Consider the following 26,453-nt stretch of genomic DNA (forward strand, 5'->3'; position numbering starts at 1 on the left):
CTTTGATTTATTCCTTTCATTCATTTTGTGCCCTTCCTCATATAGATCTTATACATATTTTGTTAAATTCACTTAATTTGTGTGTGCGTGTGTGTTAATATAAATGGCATTGTGTTTTAGATTTCAAATTCCAATTGCTCATGGCTGGTATTTTAAATTTCAAATTCCAATTGTTCGTTGCTGGTATATAGAACAATTGGTGATTAATAATATATTTTGAATAATTGAATGAATGGATTACAAATGTTCCATAAGGATCAGAAGTATTCCCTAGAGGCCAACACACTGCTGCAGAGTAGTCCTCTAATTCATGTCTCTGTGATTCCTTCACAGGCCCAAACCACTTAAAAGAGCCGCTTACATCTCAGCTATTGGTCCAGACAAACCTCCGAAAAAAATCATAGCATATGCTCATCTGCAGTTTATTGGAAAGAACATTTGAATGTGAGTAAAGAAAACTAAGTTCTAGGACAACATTTCTTCTACCTAATCATGTATGTGGTAAATCACTAAGCCACTCTGGCCTCCCCAAGATTCTTCCTCTGTAAAATTATTTTTTAAAGAGGAGGGCAATATTTCTAAAGGCATTTCTAGTTCAAAAGTTTTACAATTTAGAATTATGAAACCTACCTATGATCCCTATAAAAATTAAATCTCCTCCAAGTAAACAGGTGGCCCTTTCCCCAGAATATCACTAAAAAGTGGCTCCAATGAACTAAAATTACAGAAACAACTAGAGAATTAAATAATCTATTTCAGTTGAACACTAGAGATACCATATATAAATTACATGTTTTTTTCAAAGCTTTACATAACCTGATTAGCCATGTATAGGACTGTTTAATTAATGTTATAGTAAAGAGGTAGTATTATAATTTTGAAATAGATTAGATATAAGAAAAATCTGAATTTGATTCCCATCCCAGCATCTCCCTCTACTTGAGCAATCTTGTGTGACACTCAATTTTAATTCTATATCTTACATTGGGAGAGATGATAATAGTAATAAAAAATTCCCCAGGATTATTGAGAGACACTGAAAGATAATATTTGCAAACAATATAGCACAAATACCTTGTCCACATAAGTATTTGCTACGTGTTGGCTGATTCTGTAATAATTTTCATTACCTTAGTTTGAAAGCACTGGGATTTGTAATAAGGAAGTGTAAAGCTTTACAAATGGTTAATGATATAATTTTAAAAATGTATTTTAACACATTTTGGAAGCCATCTTGTTTTCAACCAACAGATCACTTCAGTATCTGCATGCTTGCTTAACTTACCTTTCTGTGCAGGCACAAAGAATCTGAGGTGGCACTTAAAACAAATACATGGTGACTTCATCAAAATACCCGTGGATTTTTTACTTTTAAGATAAAATATTAAAAATGACGTATTTTTATAAAAAGTATTTGGAAGCTTCTAACGAAAATGTCTATATTCACATGGAAGTATAATCTGTTTTTCAGAGATTTTCCTTCATGTATTTCTAGTGTTAGTTTTAATTTTGACATCTAAGAAGTCTTAGATTAGATTATTTTCTATTGTTACCCATGAACAGGGCAAATAAGAATTTTGCACACTTGCTTTTGCCTCTTTCTGATTTTTAAAGGCAAAAATATCCATCACTACAAATTTTAAAAGTACAGGAAAGTATCAAAAATAACACAAGCAAATAAAGCAGACATAATATTAACACTAAGAGAAATACTATAGCATTCCAACATTTGAGACATGTGTATGTAAGATTGTGTTAAGTAAGCGGACATTATTTTAAATTTGTTTTACTCTTTCATTAGGTTTACTTTATTACTCTCGGCATAAAAATACAAAGAAGTATGAAAATGTACAATTTGTATAGAGAGAATAATAGTCCCTAAGAAACACAATAATTAAAATACAGTTATTTACCATGGCAAAAGGAATTCATGTTCAGAAGCAATGAAATTAGTCTAAAACAGGAAAAAGATGCACAAAATTCCTAAAAGTGAGATCCGTTTTATCTGACAAGGGAATTCAACAAGGGAATCAGAGACTGAATAGTGCTTTTGTGTACCCAAACGAAACTGGCCAAAGAACTAAAACCTGCATACATGGGAAATGCTGCAATATCAAGGAAATGGATTAAAATATTAAAGAGTTTTCTCATTTTTGATGGCCAAATTCCATCCTGTAAGCAGTGCATTAGACGCTAATGACATACGATTTCTCACTGACAGATTTAACAGCATCTATAAGGCCTCTCTGTCCATTGCAGCAAATTGATCCTACATGACACTGACAAGGGCAGCCTGCACTTAATGACCTCCATCGCTGAAGGATGGAAATGAAAAATGATTGGAAGTACAAATAAATCTTGAAAGTTTCCCTGAAACAGGTGTGCTAAAAGTGATTCGTCTGAGGGATCACAAACATAAACCCAATCTCCTAGCAATCTCCACTGTCTGTTCCTACTACAGTCTCAGTCCTTGTATCTTGCATCAAGATTTGCTTTAATTCCAAAATGAGATCAAGATAATTTTGCTCTTACTATGAAAATGTGATATTAGGGCTTTTTCTTAAAAAGCATGGGGTCTCCACGATTTATGCACGTATCGAATGTATTTGTCATTTGCCACCAAGTGATTCTTTATAAACTGATAAGTGTACATACAATTTATTTTTGTTTTCCCCAATTAGAAAAGGACATACAGTAAAGCCAATGATTATTTTCTCCTTCTCAATTATGAAAAACAAGTAGAACATATTTAACCTCAAAAAAAAATGTCAAATGCACGAGGTGACTGGACAAATTCTTCATAGATACATACATGCCCTTTCTTTGAATCCTGCAAAATGGTTTGAGGACACTAAGATTTTGGTAGATAGTTGTATTATCAATTCTTTCCCAAACACACTTATTTCATTCTTTCTTTTTTTTTTTTTTTTTTGAGATGGAGTCTCACTCTGTTTCCCATGCTGGTGTGCAGCAGTGCATTCTCGGCTCACTGCCACATCCATATCTGGGCTCAAGTGGTTCTCCTGCCTCAGCCTCCTGAGTAGCTGGGACTTCAGGTGCATGCCACCACATCTGGCTAGTTTTTGTATTTTTAGTAGTGACAGGGTTTCACCATGTTGGCCAGGCTGGTCTCAAACTCTTGACTTCAGGTGATCTTCCCACCTTAGCCTCCCAAACACTTGTACTTTGATGTATCTTCATGTTGCTATCATTTCAAGATTTTAAGAGAAAAATGCATTCTTCTCTTTCCCAATGTATTCAGAAGCTTTTACTCTCATGAGAGTAGATGAATGGGAAATAGGGAAGTAGATAGGGAGGATGCCAGATGAATGTAATAATTACTTACAGTTGTATAGCAGCCCTTAAATTTCAAAGTAACTTACTATGAATGGCTCTTTTTTATTACTTACCAAGTACCCTGTGAGGTAAATCTTATTTTATAGATGAGAAAACTGAGGTTGGAAAAGGCAACTTGCCAAGATCATGGAGCTAGTAGAACTTGCATTCAAATCCCACCCTTTGCCTTCCCAACATTCCGTAATAGCCATAAGCATAGCACCGCTATTCTAAACTACTGATTTATAATGCAACAATATGGGTGATACCAGTAGGAGAAAGGATCAGTTTGGTTTTCATGGTTACGTTGTCAAAAAATAATAACTGTATTTTCTGAAATTTGAATCCTGGAGGAAAACAAATATTCAAACGAAAATATTTGTTCTTGTTACTAAGTATCTGGAGAACATAGAGGAAGTGACTGTATCATAACACTAGTAATGGAACACTTTCTTCCTTTTTGATTCATAGCATATTGTGTGCTTTACCTTTCCACATACCGTTACAGAAGATTTTACAAAATATATTTAGAATTCTCAATGATTTTCAGTAATTAGAGAAAGTCAGCTATTTTTCCAACTTTCCAATTAATCTCCATATCTGATAAGAAAAGTTACCAGAATTTGGAGCCTGTATACTAAAAAGACAATTTAGAGGCCTACCATGGGAAATCACCCACTCTTAGAATTAAAATGTGAAGACTATGATAATATATTTAAATCTACAAATAAAAAATTGGTTTTTCTGGTCATATTAATTAAAAGCAAGTTAGCATAGAATAGTGGATTAGAAACTAAGTTTTTCATTTCTCCAATATTCTTTCAAAATTCAATTTTAAAAGGTTGATATAAATATACAACAAACCTACACAGAGAAAATAGGCCATGTTGTGGAGTATCATCGTCAGATCAGAGGTGCCCAAACTGACTACTTTTTACTTTTATAGTGCATATATGACATAAATCATTATCTTAAAACAGTTAGAAAAACCAATACCTGTTTCTTGTCTCTAATTGAAGTATCAAGTGATAGCTGTTTATCATATATAGTGAAATAATTGTCCTTTTCCTTTAAGAATGTAGTCTGTAGCTGTTGATACTCTCGAGCTAAACGCAGATTTTCTTCAAGTGAATCAGCTACTATTTTCTAGAAGATAAAAAAATATATAATTTAATTGCGCGTATATATATATACACAAATGCAATTAAAATAATTTGGATTTGTTTGAATTTTTACATCTTTTAAATTATCTAAACATGCTCTATTATGTATAGTAGAAGAATAACAAAATAACCAAAAAATGTTTCTCCTGATACCAATATCCTTTGTTGATTTAATAATATTCTTTTTTGATGCAGGCTTTTTTTTTTTTTTTTTTAACATTAATGTGTGATTCATCAGAGTTAGTCTGACTTTTACTTCACCTCTTTTCACTGCCTTTTTCCTGAACTTCCCTCGATCATGCCTTGAAAAGTGCCCAATCCTGGGACCCTTGAATCAGCATCCCAGGAGCACTTTCACAGTTCCCTGTCCTCTTCTCTTTTTCTCTAGCCCTTGTGCTTAAATGAGTAGGTGGTACCTTCTAGCTTAGAATTTCATCTCCATGAAGTTCAGAATGTTGGTACTCACAGAAAACATTAAAAACATAGATGAGGAAAGAGTAAGAGAGAATAGGGAACTCAAGATTTAGAAGCACCCAGCGTCATTGTTTATAATTAATACATTTTAGTTATATTTAAATAAAAGTTAAATCTGCTACTGTGAGCAGTTGAGAACTTTATAATGTCCTTCTCCATGACTAAATAAATATACGTCAAATCTAATATAAACTCTTTAGAAAATAACTTTGCATACCTATTCATTGGCAAGTTCGGGGCTATCTATAATTTTAAATTAAATGCCTGAATTGAGTTTAGTTCCTGTTTTTTTTTTTTTGTTTTTTTTTGTTTTTTTTTTACATTACAGAAAACTTACTCTGACTGCTTGAAAAATATGGTATTTATCAATAGCTTTAAATATTTTCAAACCTGTTAATCCAGTAATTTCTCTTTTGGGAATCTATTCTAAGCAAAATGCTTTATTCATTACAATGTTATTTATAATAGCAAAATAAGTTGTCAAAACATATAAATGCAGATTAATCATGATGATGATAATGATGATTAAATAACTAGATACAGAAATAACCATTGTGAAGCAATTAAAATTGTTTCTTTGTGAAAATTGCCATCACATCAAACCTTCAGTATAAGTTCTTAAAAAATATGTTGCCATGTGATAATGTGTATAGAGGAAATGTAATTCAGCAGAAAATTGCCTGTACAAATATTTCTGTATTTACACACTTGAAGATTTATTAAGGTCAACAAACATATTTCTCATGAAAGCCTGGTATCCATATTGATCCCTAATGATAAATATTATGTCATAGCTATCCTTCAAAAAGCCAAAATGACCAACTGAGAATCATTTTAAATGCCCTTGTCTTAATTCTGTCACAATAACTTCAAACTTCAGTAACTTCTATCTATAAACTTGCCTAAAATCACATTGAATTATCTTTTGTTAGGAGGACAAAGTTCTATTAATATTTTCCTTTGGTGGGGATTCTTTTCAAAAGATAGCTATACTAATTTTAGATATCATCATTAATATTAAAATCCAATCCTGAAGCGATTAACTTGTAAAATTGATAAATGTTCTACTTTAGAAAGGAATAGGCATCATTTTGAATATTTTGTTCATTTGCTTGTTTGATTAAATCTAAGCACAACTCTGATATCTGAGACATCCTACTTCTCAGGTGCTTTTCTTTCCATTTCTAGATGGCTACTATAAACATTTAATTTGAGAGGAGTGATACAAAGTTATGGGATTTGCATTTTACCTATTTAATGGAACTTAATTGGGGAAATATTTTATAATACATACTTTGCTCACTGTTTAATATGCAGTTTTATTTCTAAATGCATACATGTTCAATTTTTTAATGATACCAGTTCTTCCACTTTATGTATCACAATTAGAATATATGCCAAAAAATCAAATTGTGTAATTATGCCAATAAATCTTCAAAATGTTACATCAGTCACAATATTTTACATTATCATTTTCCAGTAATGAATATGTGAAGGATATACCAATTCACTACTTATTCCTGAAAGTCAGTGACCTTCAGATGTATAATAAAGTTTAAGTTTTATTCATTTTAAATAATAGTATTCATTCAACACTGAAAATGTTTTATTAAGTTTAACTGAGAGTCCACCTCACAACTTTGACTTGTTTAATTTTAACCAATATATTGTTAAATGTAAATGACACAAAGGGGGAATGATAATTATTGGTGGAAATATGTCCATGGGAAATAGCCCATAAAAGGATAACTGGAATGCAAAATTCTTATTTTTTTCACTTCTTTCATTTTCCATACTATGACATTCCAAAAGGCCTAAATATACTTAACACTTTCTCAAAGATAGATTTATTATTATTTATTCAATTTCAATTATTAATATTTATTAAGATGGTAAAATATTGGGAAGATAGCTTGGTGAACAGAAGAGACGTTATGAATGTTTGCTAATAGTTTCCACATTGTCTAGAATTTATTAAGAAAAATATCTTGCTTGGTGATGGTTTGTTCTTTATTATCACAAATTTTTTGTTAAACCTTGATACTTTGGGGATATTACTGCTTCTTTTCCCAGTATTTTATTAGAAAATAAAGATTATGCTTGTAAGGACTGAACAAAATCTAGATTGTAAGTTCCATGAGGGATGAGACCATCATTATGTTTGCCCTAAGAGATGTTGCACTGCAAAGATCTAACATAAGTAGGTGCACAGGTTTTTAGTAAATGAATGAATGCATGTACACACATAATATTAGTTAGCAAATACATACATTGTGCCCTTTGGAAACACACATTTTGTTTTTCAACTTCTATGAAGTAACTGATGGGCAATATAACCACCATTATAATATGGCACATTCATTGTACTATTTGATACTGTACTTCTTGAGAGGTGAAGATCTTAAGTATATAAAGATAAATCATACAGTATGTTTTTGTATTAAAAACTATTCTAAAGATAATCATATTGTCCAGGTTTAACAAGAATTCTTTATTTTAGGTGAATCATTGACTTTCAGAAGGTATGTGACCCTCATGAAACTATACACAGCATTTTTCTTGGGTTATTTAGTTAGCCCATGATCCCCAAAGTGTGGAAGAACCATTGCTAAGGAAAGGCTTGGCTTCCTCCTCTGTCAGCAAAAATGCTGAAAAATGGAGACAGGTTGAGTATTCAAAATACACCAATAGTAGTTCTACTCATTTTTCCCCCCACTTGACTTTTCTTGTTCTTTAAGCCATGGATTCCACTTGGACTTTTCCTCAATTTTCTCCACTTTTAGTTTATTTTTCCTTCTTCCCATCTCTCACTGGGTAAGTGCGGACTAGGGACTTCCAATCAGAGAACTGGTTCTTTTTGGGAAAAAATGTAAAGCCTGTATCATATTTCTGTTTCACTTTGTGATATATAGCAAAGAAATTAGAAATAAGGCTGAATTTGCCTGTTAAGATATAAATTCCACATATAATGAATAACAACTGAGACTTACATACTCACCTTTAGAAGAAAGAAAATTACCCAGGATAGCAAATCTTTATTGTAACTGAATGTAAGATATTAACAACCCTCCTCTCCCTAAAAAGAATATGTCACTTTAAAAGAAGTTGATAAGCAATGGAAGCAAAAATGAAATAAAGTCAGGGACACTAACATAGCCGGTGCCTATCAACAGAAAACCTTCCTCCAGACCCAAAGCCTCAACCGCTTCAGTTCTGGAAACCATTCCACTCCCACTCTAGTATTAGTTATGCTGTGTTACATTAGCTTGATGACAAAATTGAGAATTAGAAAAAGAATCAAAGCTAATATTAGGGAGTGCTTACATAACCAGGAGCCGTGCTAGGAATGCAGTATTTACTGAATTTATCCTTGCAACAATGGTCTGAGACTTTATATTATTATCCTCATGTTACAGATAAGAAAGACAAGGCAGAGAGATATCAGTTGAGGCAAACTGTATTTTCCAAAAATGGCCACAGCAATATTTTCAGTCTCACATGTTTTTTCCAGAACCTTATCACTCCCTATCCAAAGGTACAGTCTATTTCTCCTTCCTTTGAACCTGGGTATACTTGTAGCTTTTCCAGCTAATCAAGGATGGTAGAAATGATGCTAAGTGACTTCCCAGGTTGGTTTATATAATAGAAAGCATACAGCTTCTGCCTGGCCCTCTTTTTGAGAGCATTCACCCTCGGAACCTGCCACCACATTGTAAGGAATCTAGGCCAGAGGCCATGTGTAGGTGTTTCAGCGAACAGTCCTAGCTCAAGTCTCAGCCAACAGCACCAATTGTGAGTGAGTGAGTCAGCTGAAGATAAATCTAACCCCTAGCCTCCAAGTCATCCAACTGATGTCCAGAAAGGGTGAAACAGAGACATGCTATCCCCACTCGGCCTTGTCCAAATATCTAGCACATAGAATCATGAGCACAGTCATTTTACACCATGAAGTTTTGGGGTATTTGTTATACAACCAAAGCAACTGAAACACCAGATATCTTGTGCAAGGTTGCACAACTATTAGGCAGAGGAGCTGGGCTTTGCATCATCAAGTCAGACTGGCGCCAGATCCTGTACCCTCAACTGTCCAATATATTCCCTTCGTAAACACGAGCCAGCACTTTTAAATGCTATATGCAATTCAGTCTTCATAAAACGTAATGACATTAAATAATCAAATCAAATAACTGAATTCTGTAGTTGTAAGTCCATTTCTGCCAAGCAACTGTCTTATTATAATCTGGCTAACACAGCATTTTGACATAGATAAAACAGACCACTTATGAAAATTAAAATTTGGTTCCAGGCTACTGTCAATTATACATCAATATGGGCATATTGGTTATATATTGTCAGTTTCTTGTGCTTTTTGATCTACATGATTCCATATCCCATTATTTTATTATGTCTGATGCATTCCCTGGCAAGACCAAATGCATGGACCTTCAAAGTTGGGACCTGTAGAACTGTGGACTATGGTTGAATGCACTAGAATAATGCTATCCATGGAGAACTTTGGAGCTTCCGCCAGAGACACTTATCCTGGACAAAGTTTAAATCTATGTGAACTGTTATTTTTAAAATCAAAGGTGGACTAATGCCAAAGGAGATTACAAGAAAAAAACTTGATTCAAACATTCTAGAAAGGTGGTGATGATTAAAATATTTGCACTATACATGTAAGTGCAAAAAGTGAAATAGCTGTTTACAAATACCTTATTGTTAGTACAATCATCAAGGTGTCTATGACTATATGTATAGCAATGTGTCATATATACTCTTAATATAGGCATTAGGATCCAGTTTACCAGGCAGAGGGGCTAGGTCTTTCTTTAAATTATGTATTGTAAGAGAGCTGTCATCTTCTGACCCAGTTCTAACTCTCCCGTCCTGATGTAATTATCTGTTGCCGTCTCAGCTAATCTTTTCTGATGATCTGTCTGTCATCCCCCAATTCTCAGTTTTTAAGAATTTACTGCAGACAGCTCCTTGCTTTCTTTCATCTCACCAGAGCTCTGCCGGCTCTTGCTACCACATCCATATTCTTGCACAGACTGCACCACATTCACCTCAGTTCCCTAGATGGAAAGAATGGACTTCCCACCAGAATCACCAGAAAACAAAAAATGTATTCTTAGTATTTATTGATTGATTTTACTCCAGAGCATCCTCACGTCTAGCCTTTTTTTTCTTTTTTTTTTTTTTTTGGTTTATTTAATCATTTGTTTAGCAAACCCTTGGTAAGTTTACTTTATGGATTCAGCTCTATGGCTAGGCCAGGAATTAAAAAGAAGGATAAGATATAATTCCTGTTCACCACGGATTACAAGCTATAGTTGGAGGAGGCCAAAGTGTGAAAAATTCTATTCGAATTACAGTGGAATTGATTCTATCAAGTGGGGGAACGGCATAAGCAACAAGCTTCGCAGAACAAAAAAAAATCATTGACTTGAATCAGAAGATCCAAGCTGCCCCACCACATAGGTTAGTATATATCTGCGCAAGTTTGGAGGAGTCAGAGTCAAGAGAAGTATTTTCTTGGTCCCTTAGGAATATTAGATTATTGTTGCCTATGACTTGTGAATTAAACTCTCATAGATCAGGTTAAATGTTCTGCTGTCTTTTGACATTAGCATATGACTAACAGTGTAAACAATAAAATGTATCCACATATTTAGTATCCTATCAATGCATAGCATTACAAGTAGTCAGTTCCAAGCATCACTGTTTCAATAGTATATGATCCTGTGCACATGCCCATGCATTACATCATTGATCCCATCCCAGTGACTCCCTATAGTCCTCTTATATGCCCTTGGCACATTTCTGCCCTTCTCGAGCACTGGAATGATAGTTTTGTATGCCGTGAGGCTTTGATGTCCTTAAAGTAGGCATTGGTGCTGAGACTGATTCATAGAATGTACAGGGGATATATTTTAGAATAAACAAGACAAGGAGGTTCCAAGTCTCTTTGTGAGTAACTTCAAAAGCATCCCCCACTTTGATTCATGGGCATTAGTGTGATTAACACAAATGTTGAAAACACAGGCTGATCCTCTAACAATGTAGAAGACAGGGAGAAAATATCTTCTTTATTAAGGGCATCACCTACAGTGTGCATAGAGGTATTATTGCATCGCTTCTCCCTTAAAATCTATACACCAATTACTACAGAAAGCAAGAGTTCTCCCTAGTGTTTCCAAGAAGCAAGTCTGTAAGAATGATATGTGTCGATACCCTGAAGCCTCAGAGGAGCAAATAACTGTTTTAACTCTCCCAGGACCCACTTCCTTGTCTGTGCTGTCATGGAAACCATTCCCTTGTCCAAGGCTAGTTCTCTGATAATTAGTTTTAAAAGAACATTCTTGATTTGTAAATGAACAAATCAGTCCTCTGAATCAAGGTTATTACATACCTTAAACTCCATGTATTATTATGTCTAACAAAATGCTCTCTATTCAATCATTTATTCAAAAGTATGTATTGAGCAAGTGGTAGACAGAAAGCAGTATGGGAGGTACTGGTGGAGGCACCTTTATGACACTGCTGGATGAAAGCCTGTGACATGCAGCTGACCAATCAAACCTGTCTCTGCCCGAGTCCAGGGGAATACTTCCGTTAGCTGCCCTACCCCAGCTCCCAACTATATGAGGACACAAAGGACTCCTCATCTTACTTTCCTGACTGGCTTACAAATTTAGCTACTGCATTGATTTATGCATAAAGTTTACTAATGGACATTATGACATTGCCTTTCAGAACTCAGAAGAAATTAATTGAGAATTTTTGAACATCTTTTGTTAACCCTACTTGTTCCCTATTATTATTTTTGTCTCCGTTCGTTGTATATATTTGACCAAGAATTATTGATAATAACATGAAAAAAAACCCCACAATTTCATGGCAGAAGGAGTTTGCAATCAGATAATGGAATAGAGGCATTCACAAAGCTAACTACATCAGGATGCATTATGCATGAAGAAGGATAAAAGGCATAACCACACAACGATAGTAGTTCCATGAGAGATCAGTTCCAGCAAAAGTGATGAGCAAAGTTTCAAGGAAGCATCAGTTTGTCAACTGATTTCTGGAGATATTTCATATAAGAGCTCTGTATGTGGTCTTAGCAGGGAAAACCTGACCCAGAAATACAGATGCTTGTTAATTATTAAAAAACACCTGATCAATGTGGGTGTATGTTAAAGAAAGAACCATTTCTCTCCATGCTGACTATAGTATTCCTCCTATAACTATTGAGTAAGTTTAAGAAAACCTTACACAAATGCCACTTATGTTAGGTATTAAATTTCCATTTGGTCAAGTTTTCTTGAAAATCATTTATGTCCCTCCAAATAATTTGATATAACTGATTACAGAAATAAATTATGTAATAAGAAAAGAAGGAAAAATCAGTTTCACTTAACCTATATCCTCAACGATGTTTTCTAAGTTAAAGGACATTATTTAAATGGTTACAATATTTAAAGTATATAACATCTTAATATAATCCCTGGCACAATTTTCATCCTCAGTAAATGACAGTCACAGTGATAATTCCTCTAAATTTATTAATTGTGTATTAAATAAACTTAAATTTTTAATCCTGAATATATTTTTGAGTTTAATGATTTTTTTCTGATATCAAGAGTGTTAAACAGAAACATATTTGATGTTATGCCCTTGTTAACTATTCCTATGTATTATCATCATTTATTTATATTTTAATTTGTTGATATTTTAAAATGTATTTTAAGAATAAGAATATATATTTTAAAATATATTTTAGGAATATATATTCTAAAATATATGTTTTAAAAGTCTGCTCCTCTTTTCACGGTATCATGTGAAAGACTCAACAACCATTTCCTCTTCATGTGTACCTCCTGATTTGAACAGTTTAAGATTTAGAAAGGTTTCCTATTTACTCACATTTTAATGATATACATTTCTACTTCACTGGCGGAAAAGGCTGATCAGTCACAGAAAGGTCAGTTAACACTAAATAGACCCTTTCTTTATGTAATTACAAAGAATAATATCTTTGTGCTGATGGCACAGCACATCGAGTGGGTGATGCAGAGAATTAATGCGCTGCCTTCTTGGCCCATGGGATACAGATTCCAATACAATAACCACGACTTATTCTAATTATGCAACTTTAAAAGGTCATCAGCAAAAACAGTTAAGGAATTATGAACTAACTTTATCATAAAGTAATAATGTACTGTACAAATGCAGAAATTGTAAGAACAGTACCTAGAAACTTCATTACAAATGAGAGAAAAACTGATCTAAGGGGTTCCAGAACACATATTATGGCATAAATTCAGTAAAAGCTTTGAATGATTAAAAAATATATATTTTGCAGGTTGCATTGATGTAGTCAGATAACCTGATACTGCTTTACATTTGTAGAAAATGGTTAATTTTGAAAGCACTTTTTAAATTTAATGTCAATTTTATTGTCATATCTATGTTAAATCAGAATTTAAATATTTCTTTTAGAAATCTATTTGTTATGAAGTAATACATGCTGATTATATTATATACAAAAAACAGAGAGGTACATGGAGTAGAAAATTAAAACCTTTCTTCACAGTGACTGTCATTTCTATACTCCAGAGATAGCATTAACAATTTGGTGCAAGTCCTTCAGAAATGAAATTTTTAAAAAAATTTTCTACATCGACACTGAGGAAATAGAGGCCAAGGAAGCCAATTTCTTGCCCAAGGTCACACATGGACAGAACATTAAGGCTAGGGTCCAGCCTAATTTCAGTCTGACACCCTTTCTGGGTTTACATCCCTTCCTAATCTTGGGTATGAATTGCAGAACCCTTAAGATTCCAGTATGCAAATGCTCTAATTTCTGAACACCCTATAGAATTACATCAGCCTTTCAAAATAAATTAGATACTCATGGAGGAGAGTGCTTTGAAGTAAAAAAAAAAAAAAAAAAAATTGGCCTCAGAGTCTTTTCCTTGGAGATTCAGGGTCAGAAAACATTAAGACTGTTGCCACAGATGTGCCAAATATGAGAAGTACAGTAAATAATTTGCAGTCTAATACAATATCCTTATGGGTTGAATTACTGGTAATGTCTTCATTCTTTTGCTGCTCTATTGGGAAAGAAGAGATTATGAGTGTTTCTACTCACGTGGTACTGTTGTTCACATTAGGGCACTGTCCAAACCTTGCAATGTATCCCAAGCAGAAATAGGATATAAAATACCTAAGGCAATTTTCTACACATACTCATTTTGGGATGTGTCTACTTCCCAAAATAATTTAATAGTGATATAGGGGAAAATGATATTCTAGATCAGGGATCAGTCAACTATGGCTCTGCAGGCAAATCCAGCCCCTGCATGCTTTTGTAGATAAATTTTATTGGAACACCTCATACTCATTGGTTTACATATTGTCTTCAGCCTCTTTTGCTGTACAGTAGCAGAGTTAAGTAATTGCAATAGAAACTGAGTGGACCATAAAGCCTGAAATATTTACTGTCTGTTCCTTTACAGACAAAAATTTGCTGACTCCTACTATAGGGTCTTAATTAATATATTAGTCTCGTGCTGTATTAGTCCATTTTCACACTGCTGATAAAGACATACCTGAGACTGGGAAGAAAAGGAGGTTTAATTGGACTTACAGTTCCACATTGCTGGGGAGGTCTGAGAATCATGGTGGGAAGTGAAAGGCACTTTTTACATGGTGACAGCAAGAGAAAATGAGGAAGATGCAAAAGTGGAAACCCCTGATAAAACCATCAGATCTAGTGAAACTTATTCACTACCATGGGAACAGTATGGGGGAAAGTGCCCTCATGATTAAATTATCTCCCACCAGGTCCCTCCTACAACACGTGGGAATTATGGGAGTACAATTCAATATGAGATTTGGGTGGGGACACAGAACCAAACCATATCACATGCTTAAGAAAGTTCCAATTTAGACCTCTCATTCAAGATCTATTTGGGCTCTATTTAGGCCTAAGCATAAAAAAAGATGGCTAGAAAGCATTTTTATTTTTCCAGCAGAGGACCATAGTAAGGTGACACAGCCAATCAACAGTAACTTCAAAACTGTCTCCAAGTCCTTAAAAAAAAAAGGCAATCTTTGTGAGCTTTGTAAGTACTCTCAAAATGGACTCAACAACTTTACCAAGAGTAGTCAGGGCTGTTTAAATACCATAAAGCACACCCATAAAGCACTGCCTCATGCCTTATTTCATTAAAAGTGGTTCATAGAGGTCTTGGATTATGAGAAGCTAAAGTTCTGGTCAGTTTTTGACTCACGAAACTTCTGCTTTGGGGGCTCAGAATTAATTTCATAATGCTGAACTAAGCTAAAGTTTAATTTCATGGGCAGCATAGGTGTCCATTCATTTGCAGAATGGCTAAGTAAACTGTGGAAGTCATCTACCATGAAAGACTCTACAGTGATGAGAAGAAATGGACTAGACAAACATTATAGCCACACCCAATGGTCTTTAAAATATGGGCTGAGCAGGGAAGACAGAAACAGAATAATAAATTTTGCATAAATCAGCTCATAAAGGAAAGTAAGAATGGGCAATTTGATAGAAAAAATATTTACAAATCAAAGGGGGAGGAAATAAATGAAGAGTTAATATTTTGAGGATATGTAAGTCTATATGGTCAGCAATGGCACTGCTCTCTCTTAAAACGATTAAGTAAATGGATATCTAGATCTTCCAGGTTTTTACAGTGGCTTAACAGAAAACCTCTAAATAAGGTAAACCAAACATCAAACAGGTCTGGAAATCCAGTCCTGTAACCATAGATCTCTCAGGATTCATAACCATGAGAGTTCTTCTATCAACTAGCCTCAATCAGAAAAATAAAGGCATAAGACCTGTCATCATTACTAGTTACTGAATTCATGGTTGTTTCTCTCTATGCCATCTTTTTCTCTCACCTTTGTTTTTCTTCAACTTCTATTTATTTTTGTATCTTCTCTTTTCTTCCTTTTGTTTCCCCTCATTATCTTTGTCAAGCTTAAAACATTCAAAACATTCAATTATTTAACGTCCTCTTGTCACTCCTGAAGACACCATCTTTTCATCCCGTTATTTCCTCAGCCCTCTTTCTTCCCACATTAAGGTGTGGAAATAGAAATATGTCAAACTAAAAATCTTTGGGGAAATATTGAATGACCCACTTTTATGTTTTTCTCACAACATGAAACACTTCAGGTAGTACGATGGAAGGAAGGTTAAATACAGATGGTGTAATTCATTACATGGCTGCCTTCTTTTTGATGTTGGCCATATATTAATCTGGGTAGTTACTACAACAAATGTATGAAATTAAAAACTTTTGGTTTAACTGGAAAGGTTAGTAAGAGGTATTTTATGGTTCTATATAAATATGACATTTTAGCCTGGCAGGGAATTTTAAGTGTGCCATTGTAGTAAGTTTCCATTAGTAAGTTAAATATGCGACAAATATAATTATATTCTTTTATATGCATAAATACACAAATAATTCTTTTTATATTTGTAACTTAATTGACAGATACGAAGAGAGGTAGAGGCTGATAAGGAGCAAAACAAGCTGAAATCTCCTTAGAAGGAATGCAGGATTCAAAAGCAATAGAACTGCAATTTGTAATGAGGCATTTGTTATTGAAAGGCAATTCTTCATTAATTGATACTAAATATTGTGCATACATATTGGTATGTGAAGAAATGTGTACAGATTAGCATTCTTGGAAAACCACCACTAAGACAGGCACAGTTAGTACTTTTTAACATGGCACTATGTATAGCTCTGTCACTGCAATCACCATGTTTTATTATAGTTACTATTTTCATATTAATTTCCCCACTTCTGTGAATTTTTTGTGCCATATAAACTTTTTGCCCTTATGCTTGGTACATAATAGTTTCTCAGTAAACATTACTGAACAATTTAATAAATGTGTGAAACTGCATTAATACCAATACTTTCATGGGCACAGAGGTACATTTATGAAGAAAATAGATGAACCAATTACTAATAATTTTTATTTTCTAAAAGTATCCACTTGAGTCATGTGTTCTTAAATGAGTGGACTTTTCAAAGAATTATACCTGAATGGTATTTTGTTTGTGTGTATGTTTTTATTCAGTGGACAAACATTTCACAATTCATTTTTACAACATAAAAACATAGAAATTTATCTATTTACATTTTCACTGAGAAAAATAATAAGGTTTCCAGTTCCTTAAATCCTAGTTTGCAAAAGCATTTTACTGTATAATCTCTCTGTGTTGCATTCCAGTTTACTTGTAGGTTTTCCTTGGAAGGCTAACAGAAATCTAAACTACCTGCTTTGCTGCCTCCATACACTTTGCTAAGCTGTGTTCTCACAACTCAGGAGATTAAAATTTCAAAAAAAAAAAAAAAAAGTCAGACAGTTTCACATGAAATGACTGTAGTTGATTTTCAAAAATTACAGAGGATCTTCACAGTTGCCAGTGGATATGAATACTTGAAGAAAAGCGAAAATAGTAAATAAGAATACAAAAGCAGCATTTGAATGACCTTATCCCAAATATTTCTGAACAAAAATATGATAAATTTATTGCATATTTCAATTACTTAAATATGGAGAAGTGACACATGTCTAAATTGAAACAATGCTTATATAATATACTGCTGTCTCTTTGGATGGGAGAAGCAATGCTCCTCAGTGTCACAGGATTCCTCGTTTCTTTGTCCTAGGTCAGAACAAGTGCCCTTTCCTACCCTTATAACCCTGCCCATGTCAAACCTATTTTCCTTCCTTCATACAAGTTTCTTCCTTTCAATTTTCCCAAGAAAATAAAGAAAGGAAGGAAGGAAGGAAGAAAGAAAGAGCAAGACCCCTGGAATTACATGCTGCATCCATTCCAGAAATATTCAGTATCATCAGTTTTTACCTTGCTTTGATCTCAGACTAATGACTGACCTGAGGATAGCCCTTATATGGAAACCTGTTCACACGCAATCAGGCACTGAAATTTTGAACATTTCCAAATTGACAGACTCCTGAAATTTATTTTGAATAGTAACACTTATGGACACTATCTGAAGTTCAGGCAGGCCATTGAGTCTTCCCAGCATCTGGGATCAAGCTAATCCTTCAGAAGTTTTGTCTTTGATAGTTCTCAAAGAAAGATAATCCCTGGAATTTGGGAATATGCTGCTCTACATGGCAAAGGGACTTTGCACCTATGACTAAGGTTACAGATTTGGAGGTGAAGACATTATTTTGGATTATCTGAGTGGGACTAACTAATCATGAGTTCTTAAAAGTGGGAATCTCTTCTGGCTGACGTTCAGAGAGATGTGGAGCAAGAAGCAAGAGAAATTTAAAATATGTATGGGAATTGAGATCTGTCATCAAACCTATAACTGTCTTTGAAGATTAAGGAAGGAGGCTACAAGCCAAGGAAGGCAGGCAGCCTGTAGAAGCTGGAAATGGCCCTCAACTCACAGCAAGAAAGCAGAGACCTAGTTCCAACAATTGCAAGAAACTGAATTCTGTGAACAATCTGAACAACTCAAGTGAGCAAGGAAACAGATGCTTCCCTGAGCCCTCAGAAGGGGAATACAGCCCTGGTAACAACTTGACTTAACCCATCAAGATCCAAGTCAGACTTTTGACCTACAGAGCTATAAGATAACTTTGTGTCTTTTTAAGCTTATAAATTCATGCTGGTGTGTTATGGCAGCAATATAAAACTAATGTGGCAACCCAGGTAACTGTGCTAGGTACTAGACATATAAAATTAATAAGATATTGTAGACAAATAAGCTTTTTAACAGTGGAAAATCAGGAAACAAGTTATTAGTAAATGAATTATAAATACATGTATTCAATCATTTATTCATTTATTTTGCATTTAATGTCTGTTTTCTAACAGTATGTGAAGTGACTTTAGACAGTTTGGACCATAATCTGGAAAGACACAATCCTGAATGCCATAATCCAAAATGTTGAAATCCACAAGATAAAAATTTCCTAAAGATAAATATCCCAAAAGTCTAAAATCCCTAACTTCTAAAATTCTGAAAATCACAATAATAAGATGGTTACGTCATGTTAGGCCAGCTCTTATGTGTAAAGTGGCATATGAAGTTTTGTCATGTTTTTATATGTTTTTCCAATCTCTTATTAAAATTTAAATAAGTATCTTAATTTAAAAAATTGTTTTTTCCAGAATTATATTTTCAGGATTTTGATCTTACAGGATTTCAACATTTGAAGTTACGGCATTCCAGATTGTATCTTTGGGAATTATGATTGGCTTCTCTTGTAGCATGTCAATAACTGCTGAAAAATCAGTTCTGATATGGTATAGAGTAGACTATGCCAAGATTTCCTAACTAGATTTGTTTGTTTCAACTATAACAGACAGACTAAACCATTATCCCTCCCTTAAAATAAATTCATTTATTCACTTGATGATTTATTGATTATATTTTAAAGGTCTATTATTATTAAATAAGTAAGAATATTTCAACACTCGTGTTTCTCCATCACGATTAAATATAGCTTAAATGTATTATGAACTTCCTATTCTGTTAGGTACAAAAGTCTCTCTAGCCAATAACTTTTATATGATTAACTAATTAGCTAACTATGTAAATTTTTTTTAAAGTGTATATTTTGATAATTTCAGTTTGAATTAGTAGCAATTCAAGCTATAATTTAAAAATAAAACTTTGGTTAGAAATATTATCTGTGCTACAGAAATTATTTAAAAGATCAGCAAATAAGCAAGACATCCCCTCCAGTTATTAAGGTCTTGCTTCTTCCTTCTTGTTGCTCCACGTCTATTTCTGCATGTTTATTTTTGAGCTGTCAGTTGGTGTGTAATGGCATAGTCATATGGTTGCTCTTCATTAAAGAATAACTGGGTCCAGCATGCCCCCTTTCCACATTCAGTGCAGTGACCACAAGTAAGATTCAAGTATGACAATGAACAAACTACCTACATTACAGCTTTTTGTGGGCTAAGAAATTGTTGGGTAAATAATATTGTATTCTTTCAAGAATACTAACCCACTCTTACAAATATACATATATACAGACTGCTGGGTTTCTCAGATAATCACAACTTTATATAGATAATACAAGGAGAATAAACTTGTCAAATTGCTTAAGCATTGAAACTATAAAATGTTTAAAGAAATGTTATTGTACTCTTTCAAATCCAGAGTATATCTTCAGAACTTACTTTTCTTTTACTAAAAAAGAGATGCAAAATATTTGCATTTGGTATATGTCTTTTATAAAAAGGTTGTCATTGATGGGTTTTCTACTCATCAAGGTCTATATTAATCCCTTGATCTTTTTTTAACTTTATTCTTAAGATACAGGATATATCATTATAGGGATTAATACATTTTTATAAGTGAATACACCAACATAACTGCATCTACATGAAAATATAGAAAATATATCATCACCCTAGAAACCTCACTCATCTCCATTCCCAGTCAATAATTAACCATTCTCCCAAACACACAAGTTTTGGTTGCTTCTTATAATCATATAATTACAATATTGTACCATAGTATATATTCTTTTGAGTCTGGTATCTTTTGCTCAATCTTAATTTTGTCAGATTAATTCATACTTTTTATGTGGCAACAGTTCATTCATTATTATTACTACATACTATTCCATTTTATGAATAAACAACAATTTATGCACTCTGCTGTCCATAAATTCATTTGGGAGCTATTATGAATAAAGCTGACAGTAACACTTGGTATAAAATATTAACATATTTTGCTGCACATCTCAATTTTTAAAAGAGTACAGTTTATAAACGATGTATTTCTTTCATGGTTGGTACTTGTGACTTATTTAAAACATCTCTGGCAATTACAAAATAAATCAGATGTTCTCACAGGTTTTTCCCTAAAAGCTTTATATAACATTAACATTTATATCTTTAAATAGGTAGAACTGGTTTTTAAATACATTGTGAAATAGAAAGTCAAGGTTCCTTTTTTTAAAAAAGTATTTAGATATCCAAGTGATCATGTACTATTTATTGATTCAGCACCATATATTATCTAGTATATCTTTGTACACTTTATTTTGGTGGTATCTTCTTGTAATTCAAGAGACTATGTTTACATTCTGGGTGTGTTTCTAAAATCTCTATTCTGTCTGTTGTTCTCTTATCTGTCTTTGTACCAATATCACAATTTCTTATAATGTGGCCTCATAGTAAGTCTAGGTATCTGGCAGTAATTTCTCAACTTTGTCCATCTTCAAGTCTGTCTTCAAGACTCTTGGCCCTTCACATTTCCTTAGGTATTTTAGAATGAATGCATCAATTTCCAAACATTCTGCTTGAATTTTTAAGTAGGATTGCATCATACATATAAACCAACTTGGGGAGAGAATTCACATCTTTAAAGTACTGAATTTCCAATTTATAAATTTGGTAGATCATTTCATTTATCTAGAAATTATTGGATTTTTCTGAGAAAGTCTTGTAGTTTTCTGCAGAGAAGACTTGTACATCTTTTGTTAAATATATACCTTGTTAAATATATACTTAGATGTTTAGTTATTCTATTACAAATAGTATCTATTTTAATGTTTTATTTTCTAAATACTTGTGGCTAGTATATGGGGATACAATTGATTTTTGTTTATTTTATATCCATTGATTCTCAAAAATTCACTTATTAGTTCTTACTGTTTATCTGTAAAGTCCTTTGGATTATCTATGTACAAATAATGTTCTCATATAATGACAGCTTTTAAAGCCATTTTTTATCATGTTAAAAAATTTATTTTTTGCTTCTAGTTTGCTGAAAATATCATAAATGGGTTTTGAATATTGCTAAGGCTTTTTAGTATCGATTGAGATTATTATTTGATCCTTTTCTTCCTTTTTTGCTAATGTGATACATTATATTTACTGAATATTTTAAAGGCTGTAAATTGCTTACTTTGATTTTGTGTAAGTCAAACATTCCCCTACCCAAAATTGCAAGTTATTAATTACCTTTTCACTTGCTATTTTTCTCCATGGATAATAGAAAAATAACAATTCATTTAAACATAATTAATACGAGGACAGAACTAAGATGCAATGGGAATAACAGGTTTCAAAATCATGAGTGTACTAGCTGTGTTTTACTGTTATCCTCCATTCATGAGAACAATAAAATCTGCTCTGTCTGCCTAACATGGTGATTATAAAGATAAAATAACTGAATACCAGTGAAAATCCATGATAAGCTATCAAGTAATATTATTAAGATAAAGTTTAAATTGTTATTTCTTAATCTATTATGTATTAAAGTTCTATTTAATAAGATATGTAACTTGAATCTTCTTCCCTAGTATTTTTATTTTCCTTGAACATTAAAGCAAAGTTTGTCTATTAATTTTTTCCCAAAGCTACCCAAATTGCCAAAACTAACAAATGAGAAAGTTTCAAATCAATGAGACTTTAATAAACTGCTGTAATGAATATATCAATGTGTTTATTCTGCTTTCATAAACTCATGACTGATAACATAAATCAAAATTTAAGGTAAGTAATGAATGTAGCCTTTCTTATTTTTGATAAGAAAAAAATCATAGTTTTTTACATAGTTTTATTCTAAACAAAGCTCCTTAAGATGAACCCTCTGACCTAAGGAAGCTCGTAACAGTACAACCACAGCCTCAGTCTCTTTCCAGTTCTCCTTATAGGGAAAATGGAATGTAACAACATTCTCTGCCTAATTTTGTTAGAGAAAGTAACGTGTTAAATTTCTTCTTTTCATTTTCAACCTTTGTGCTACTTAAGAATGAATGATATAAAATTCAAAGTAGAAGCGACATGATCATGTTCAATTTAAGCCTACTAGTCATATTTAAAAGGTTTCTTCTAAAAATTAGTTACGAATTATTTTTTGGTGTTTTCTTTCTCCTTTTTCTAGCTTTATCAATGTTCATTTATTAGACAGCCTGGTGATAGAATTCCAAAGATAGACTATGTTTTCCTGAAAGATAAAGTGAAGAGCTCAGCACTAGAATAGTCTGCAACAGCAGAGTCACACTAGTTATCTACTGCAAGTTTCACTTTGTTAGCTTTCATAGCCAGTTAGCTTTAATGTCGGGTTCATCATATGAATTGGGGGAACAAGATCAGCACTTGGGCTTCAAACATCTTCCCTATTATTATCGCTCCATTTGTTTTGGTGATTATTCTATACCCTACAACATGTACTTATGTCCAAGACAAACAGAAGATGATGGGGGAATTCCTGAATTTTCCACAGAGGGAAAACACAAAAATCAAAAGAGATTCATGCTGATTAAAATGCACACCTATAAATAAAAGGACTCTAAACTGTTACCCTAACTTGGCTAATCCTTAGGATTCCTACTTATAAAAACCAAAGATATTTTTGTAAATTTGTTTTTACACAAATAAGGTCATGGTCTTTGATTGAGACCTCTCCTTATAAGAAAATTCTCTAGAAGCCAAACTCTAAGAATTTCTTTGTAATTCCCCATGGACTATCCAATGACAAAAGAAAACACATGCTCAATTAAGATTAAAAGTCTGCTGAGATAAAAAAAAAAAAACACAATGAATTATAGTTTTGTTTTCTTGAATAGTAAAACTTAAAAATATTTATTTTACACCTTTGTGCACATTAAATTATTTAGTGAAAATTGTTAAAAATCAATAATCCTTGATATATTGAAAAACATTTACCTTTGAAATAAAAACGTGTATTTCTTTTGTTGGACTTTATTTATTTTTGTTGGAAAGAGACTCGATGACTTGTGTTATAACATTCCTTAAATAATTTTAGGATAAGCTGGGGTTAAAATTCTAAATAAAAACATTGAAATTAATAAAATAATTTCTGAGGACACTAGATATCTTAAAATGGTCACAGCTACCTACTAGATGAAATTCATTATCTTGAGATTCAACATCTTGTCAAAGTCTTCATCACTAATTAAAATAGCAATGGAAGAGCATCTGCAATTACTCTGTTTAGGATAAAATTACAAGGGTTATAAATCTCCAAGCTTCAGGGCATAAACTGATCGCCAGCTGGGGTGAAAAAGAAATGTCTACCTATTGTGTAGTTTTGCAAAATTAGATACATTATATGTTTCACTCCCTCAGAAACATCTGCCAGGGACTACCATTTGAGAGGCTATTGGACTGCATGCGAGGGACACTACTTTTGCTATGTTATAGAAATTACAGGGTTCATATATATAAAACCTAAAATGCAGGGGCTTGTTAAAAGAATACTTCACTTTAGTGGTGGTTTAGATTCTTCCCAGGCTAGTGAGAAAAGGTCATTACAGATGTCAGGTAGAACATGAGTAATTCGAGTTCAAATTTTGGTGTTAGTCCCTTTGCCATGAAATAGCCAGCATTATTATAGGTGCTATTTGGTAGTTTACACAGGAAAAAAGAAAAAAAAAATTAAGAATGCACATGGACTTTGAACTATCATAGGACATTGACAAAAAAGAGAAATGAGTGTAACAAATAATGTTCTAGGCAGCTCCCCTTCCACCCTCATGTTTGCTGCCCAAATGAAGAGGCTGGTTTACTTTCAGGCCAAACAGACGTAAACCTGCATGAGGAAAGGACTGGAGGATCCCTTCTCTTTTACTGGGTTGGGTGAAGAGAAAGAAGATGAAGGAAGAGGCCAGACGTCACAGAATGTCTGCAGCACATTCTACATCAGTCTTGAGAATGCTGTCCAGGAGAGACCCTGGTAGCCCAAATCACCATATAGAAGTCCAAGAAAATGGGGGGTGGGGAACTTGGAGTCCGTAAGGAAGAGAACTCAGTAATTGAGAAGTGGAAGACTGCAGTGGAGATTGGACTTTGTCAATTCAGAATTAGTTCATAATGGTTAATAACTACTTAACATTTATTAATCTATTACTAATTAATGGCTAATAGTCCATATTATTAATCTGTCCCTAAGTTAAAGGAGCTCGCAGAAAATCCAAAAGCAGAATATGAGGCAAATAGCTCTTTTTCACATTCAATTATCTTGTATTAAATTCCTAAATCACAAACTTTGGCAATATGCAGATTAAGTGGAATAGGGCTACAGTTACTTTTTAAAAATATTTAAATTTAACTGAAGTGTTTTAGGGTATTATCTTTGCCATTTATTCCAGTCCCTGATGCTCAATCTTTCATACATGGGTATTGCACTCAGCCTGTAAAATCTTTAGTATAATGGTATCACGTTTCAACATAGCTCTAACTATTTTATTTAACTTGGTTTATCAAAATGTACTATATCCAGAAATTGTTTAGAAGCCTTATTGTAAGATAATTTTACGAAAACGTCAATTCTCACTATCCTTTTTTTCACTATTAGAAATAACAGTGGCCGGGCGCGGTGGCTCACGCCTGTAATCCCAGCACTTTGGGAGGCCGAGGCGGGCGGATCACAAGGTCAGGAGATAGAGACCACGGTGAAACCCCGTCTCAACTGAAAATACAAAAAACTAGCCGGGCGCGGTGGCGGGCGCGTGTGGTCCCAGCTACTCAGGAGGCTGAGGCGGGAGAATGGTATGAACCCAGGAGGCGGAGCTTGCAGTGAGCTGAGACCGCACCACTGCACTCCAGCCTCGGCGGCAGAGTGAGACTCCACCTCAAAAAAAAAAAGAAAGAAATAACAGTGATAACAAGTTTTAAAACTCCTATTTCTCAAACTCTGATCACTATAATGTTCTTTGAAAAACTTCCAAGATAGATCTTAATTTTTTTTAGTCATAGAGTCTACAATCGAATACTGACTACAGTTTTAGTAATCACTGAACAAATACTGTATTTTTCTTCCTACAGCCTTAAAACATTTGTCTACTTTACCTGTATGTCTAAATCGTACATTGGCATACTTCACCTTTTCCCCACCCCCGCTACATTAGCACTCCACTGCTGATGGTCGGTTCATAGTTCACCATAGACCCCAGATGTGCTCCTGCACATTTTGAGTCCTTTCAAGGAGTTAGTGGTTCTGCCTCAGTCCAGGTGCATTTTCCTCTGAAAGGAATCTGCTAAAATCTATTATTTAGGATAAGTGTATTTCAAGTAGTTACAGTATACATGATGACTATTTTATTGCAAATTAGATGAATTTTAATTCTTACTAAATTTATTTTGACTAAATTAATGTCAGATGAAATTTTAGAGCTTTTCACTTGAAACTTTTAAAATGCAAAATATTACCAAAAAATATTCCTATTTTTTTCTGATTGTTACTGTTCAAGGAATGGCCACACTGAGCTTAGCTGTCAAGGTGATTATCAGGATCTGTGAATTATTAACCTAGGATCTGCTGTACAGATTACCAAGCCAGGGGGGTTTGCAAAGCTGAGCTACTACAGAGGGGTCTTTACCTTTCTAAACCTCAAGTTACCACCAGGCACTTCTGGGAAATTTGGGAGATTTGTGTCATAACTGTG

The 26,453-nt window shown here is 33.6% G+C and overlaps 1 protein-coding gene across 3 annotated transcripts in view; it reads right to left on the reverse strand.

Annotated features, from left to right (window-relative positions):
• The window catches only part of CCDC178 (coiled-coil domain containing 178), a 523,876-nt gene that overhangs the window by 184,059 nt on the left and 313,364 nt on the right, over nucleotides 1–26,453 (reverse strand). For all 3 annotated transcript variants that reach the window (XM_025365268.1, XM_025365270.1, XM_025365269.1), the window contains one exon: nucleotides 4,333–4,482. In XM_025365268.1, coding sequence (XP_025221053.1) covers nucleotides 4,333–4,482 — 150 coding nt within the window. The remainder of the gene's footprint in view (nucleotides 1–4,332; nucleotides 4,483–26,453) is intronic.

The sequence above is a fragment of the Theropithecus gelada genome, chromosome 18 (assembly GCF_003255815.1).
Source record: "Theropithecus gelada isolate Dixy chromosome 18, Tgel_1.0, whole genome shotgun sequence".
NCBI classification, from domain to species: domain Eukaryota; kingdom Metazoa; phylum Chordata; class Mammalia; order Primates; family Cercopithecidae; genus Theropithecus; species Theropithecus gelada.